The following is a 1797-nucleotide window of genomic DNA, read 5'->3' as shown; positions in this document are numbered from 1 at the left end:
AATTTATAATTCCAAAATAATGTACCTGAACATAACAATAGTTCCAAAAAGAGTTTTCAATCTTCTTTCGAAAAGAAAGTACAAGTTCTTCGTTTATGATATTCTTGTCCAGAACGTACACAAATGTTTGTGTTCGTGCTTGTGCTTATGTTTTCATTCTATGTCTTTCCCTCCTTTTCCTTGGTCAATCAGTCATCTTTTTGTACCTAGGTTCCAAGACAATTTCTTCCAAAGTAAATTTCGACATTGATTAATCATCCTTATCCGACATTGAAACCATTGAAACTTCATTCGTAGTTGCTGATGCAACTGGTTTGTAGTAATTAGAGCGGGGATATGTATCTCTGTGATGTTTTTGTTTTTCACAAAAACAATTGTGTGAGCATAAGGTATACAATTACATATTTTCTCTCAAGGCAACAATGTATCTCCATCCACCTTTATACACTTAATAAATAAATTAAGAGAATGAAACAACCTGCACACATTTGAAACATAGAGATGATATCATTTAATTCAATTTAAGATACACAACGGCTTAATGATGAGTAGCCCCAGATACATGATAATTTATAAATTGATACATACCTTCAAATATTGATTTGAAAGTTCATATACTGATACATTAAAAAAAGAGAAGAAATTCACATGTATTTGATACTCTATTATAACAACACACTAACTCACATCTATAAAACTTCATTACATATGCATCAAACTAGAACTAAATCAAGTTGAAATAAGTAATGTATCATGATTTATATATGCATACACAAACTCAATAGTAATAATAATAATAAAAAGACAAATGGTATCGATACTTTATACTAATAGTACAATAACTCACATATCTGCAAAGTCATAGCATATACGTCAAAGTTTTAATAAATCAAGTTTTAACCAGTAATGTATCACGACATATCGGTCAATATACAAATTCGTAAATGAAAAATAATGATTAACACACAAGAATATGTGCTGCATATCTTTTGTTATCAAATTTTTCAATTCGAAAATTGAAGCTATGCCAAATGAACATTACTATTTTTGTCCAAGCTAATTATAAAATAACAACTTTCAATTCGCTTCATATTTGAAATCCAACATCTCAAAATGGTATGCGATCACCAACACAAAAATAAAAATTCCAAGAATATTGGCAAAGAAACTCAATTCTTGATCGGCAATCATTGAGATTCGTGTAGAATTTGAAGAACCCAAAATTAAACGATCTTCAATTTTTTCTTCCATCGAGAGTGTCAAAAGTCAAAATATTCATTGTATATCTTATCAGAAGTTTTTAAAATCCTATTCGAAAATTTTTTCGCTGAAACAAAGACAAACATGAACAGAGATTTTAAATTTTGAATTGATTTTCTTTTAGGATTTATGTTTATTTGATTGACACAATAAAGGGGATCTGGATAGCGTAAATTAGGAGATTTTAATTTAATTTTCTGATTTGCTTTCCTTTTTAAGCGCAACAGCCACATATATAATGTATCACAATTAATGTATCCGGACAATCAATTATGTATCTGGACTGCTGATATTTGAAGAGATTTTTATAAAATAGAAAAAATAAGGATAGAATGTAATTTAGGATTTACACTATGGTATTTATGTAAATTATACTTATACTTAATATACAAAATTCAAAAATTCATCTCTTCTATTTTTTGGTAAATCACCACCGCCAGACTATCAATTGTTTATATTTAATACAATTTTGATACAACTTTGAAACAATTTTTCAAAACTTCACCTAATATATAACTAAAATATTTTTGATACAAA

At 28.0% G+C, this 1797-nt stretch overlaps 1 protein-coding gene across 1 annotated transcript; it reads right to left on the bottom strand.

Moving 5' to 3' along the window:
* Nucleotides 1-1077: 1077 nt before the first annotated feature.
* Nucleotides 1078-1191, bottom strand: LOC101257352 (dolichyl-diphosphooligosaccharide--protein glycosyltransferase subunit 4B-like). Its single transcript, XM_004253203.1, has one exon. The coding sequence runs from the start codon at nt 1189-1191 to the stop codon at nt 1078-1080; it is 114 nt and encodes a 37-aa protein (XP_004253251.1).
* Nucleotides 1192-1797: the final 606 nt, after the last annotated feature.

Source organism: Solanum lycopersicum, chromosome 2 (assembly GCF_036512215.1).
Source record: "Solanum lycopersicum chromosome 2, SLM_r2.1".
Classification (NCBI taxonomy): domain Eukaryota; kingdom Viridiplantae; phylum Streptophyta; class Magnoliopsida; order Solanales; family Solanaceae; genus Solanum; species Solanum lycopersicum.
Note: the sequence above shows the minus strand (reverse complement) of the source record. Positions and strands in the feature narration are given on the sequence as shown.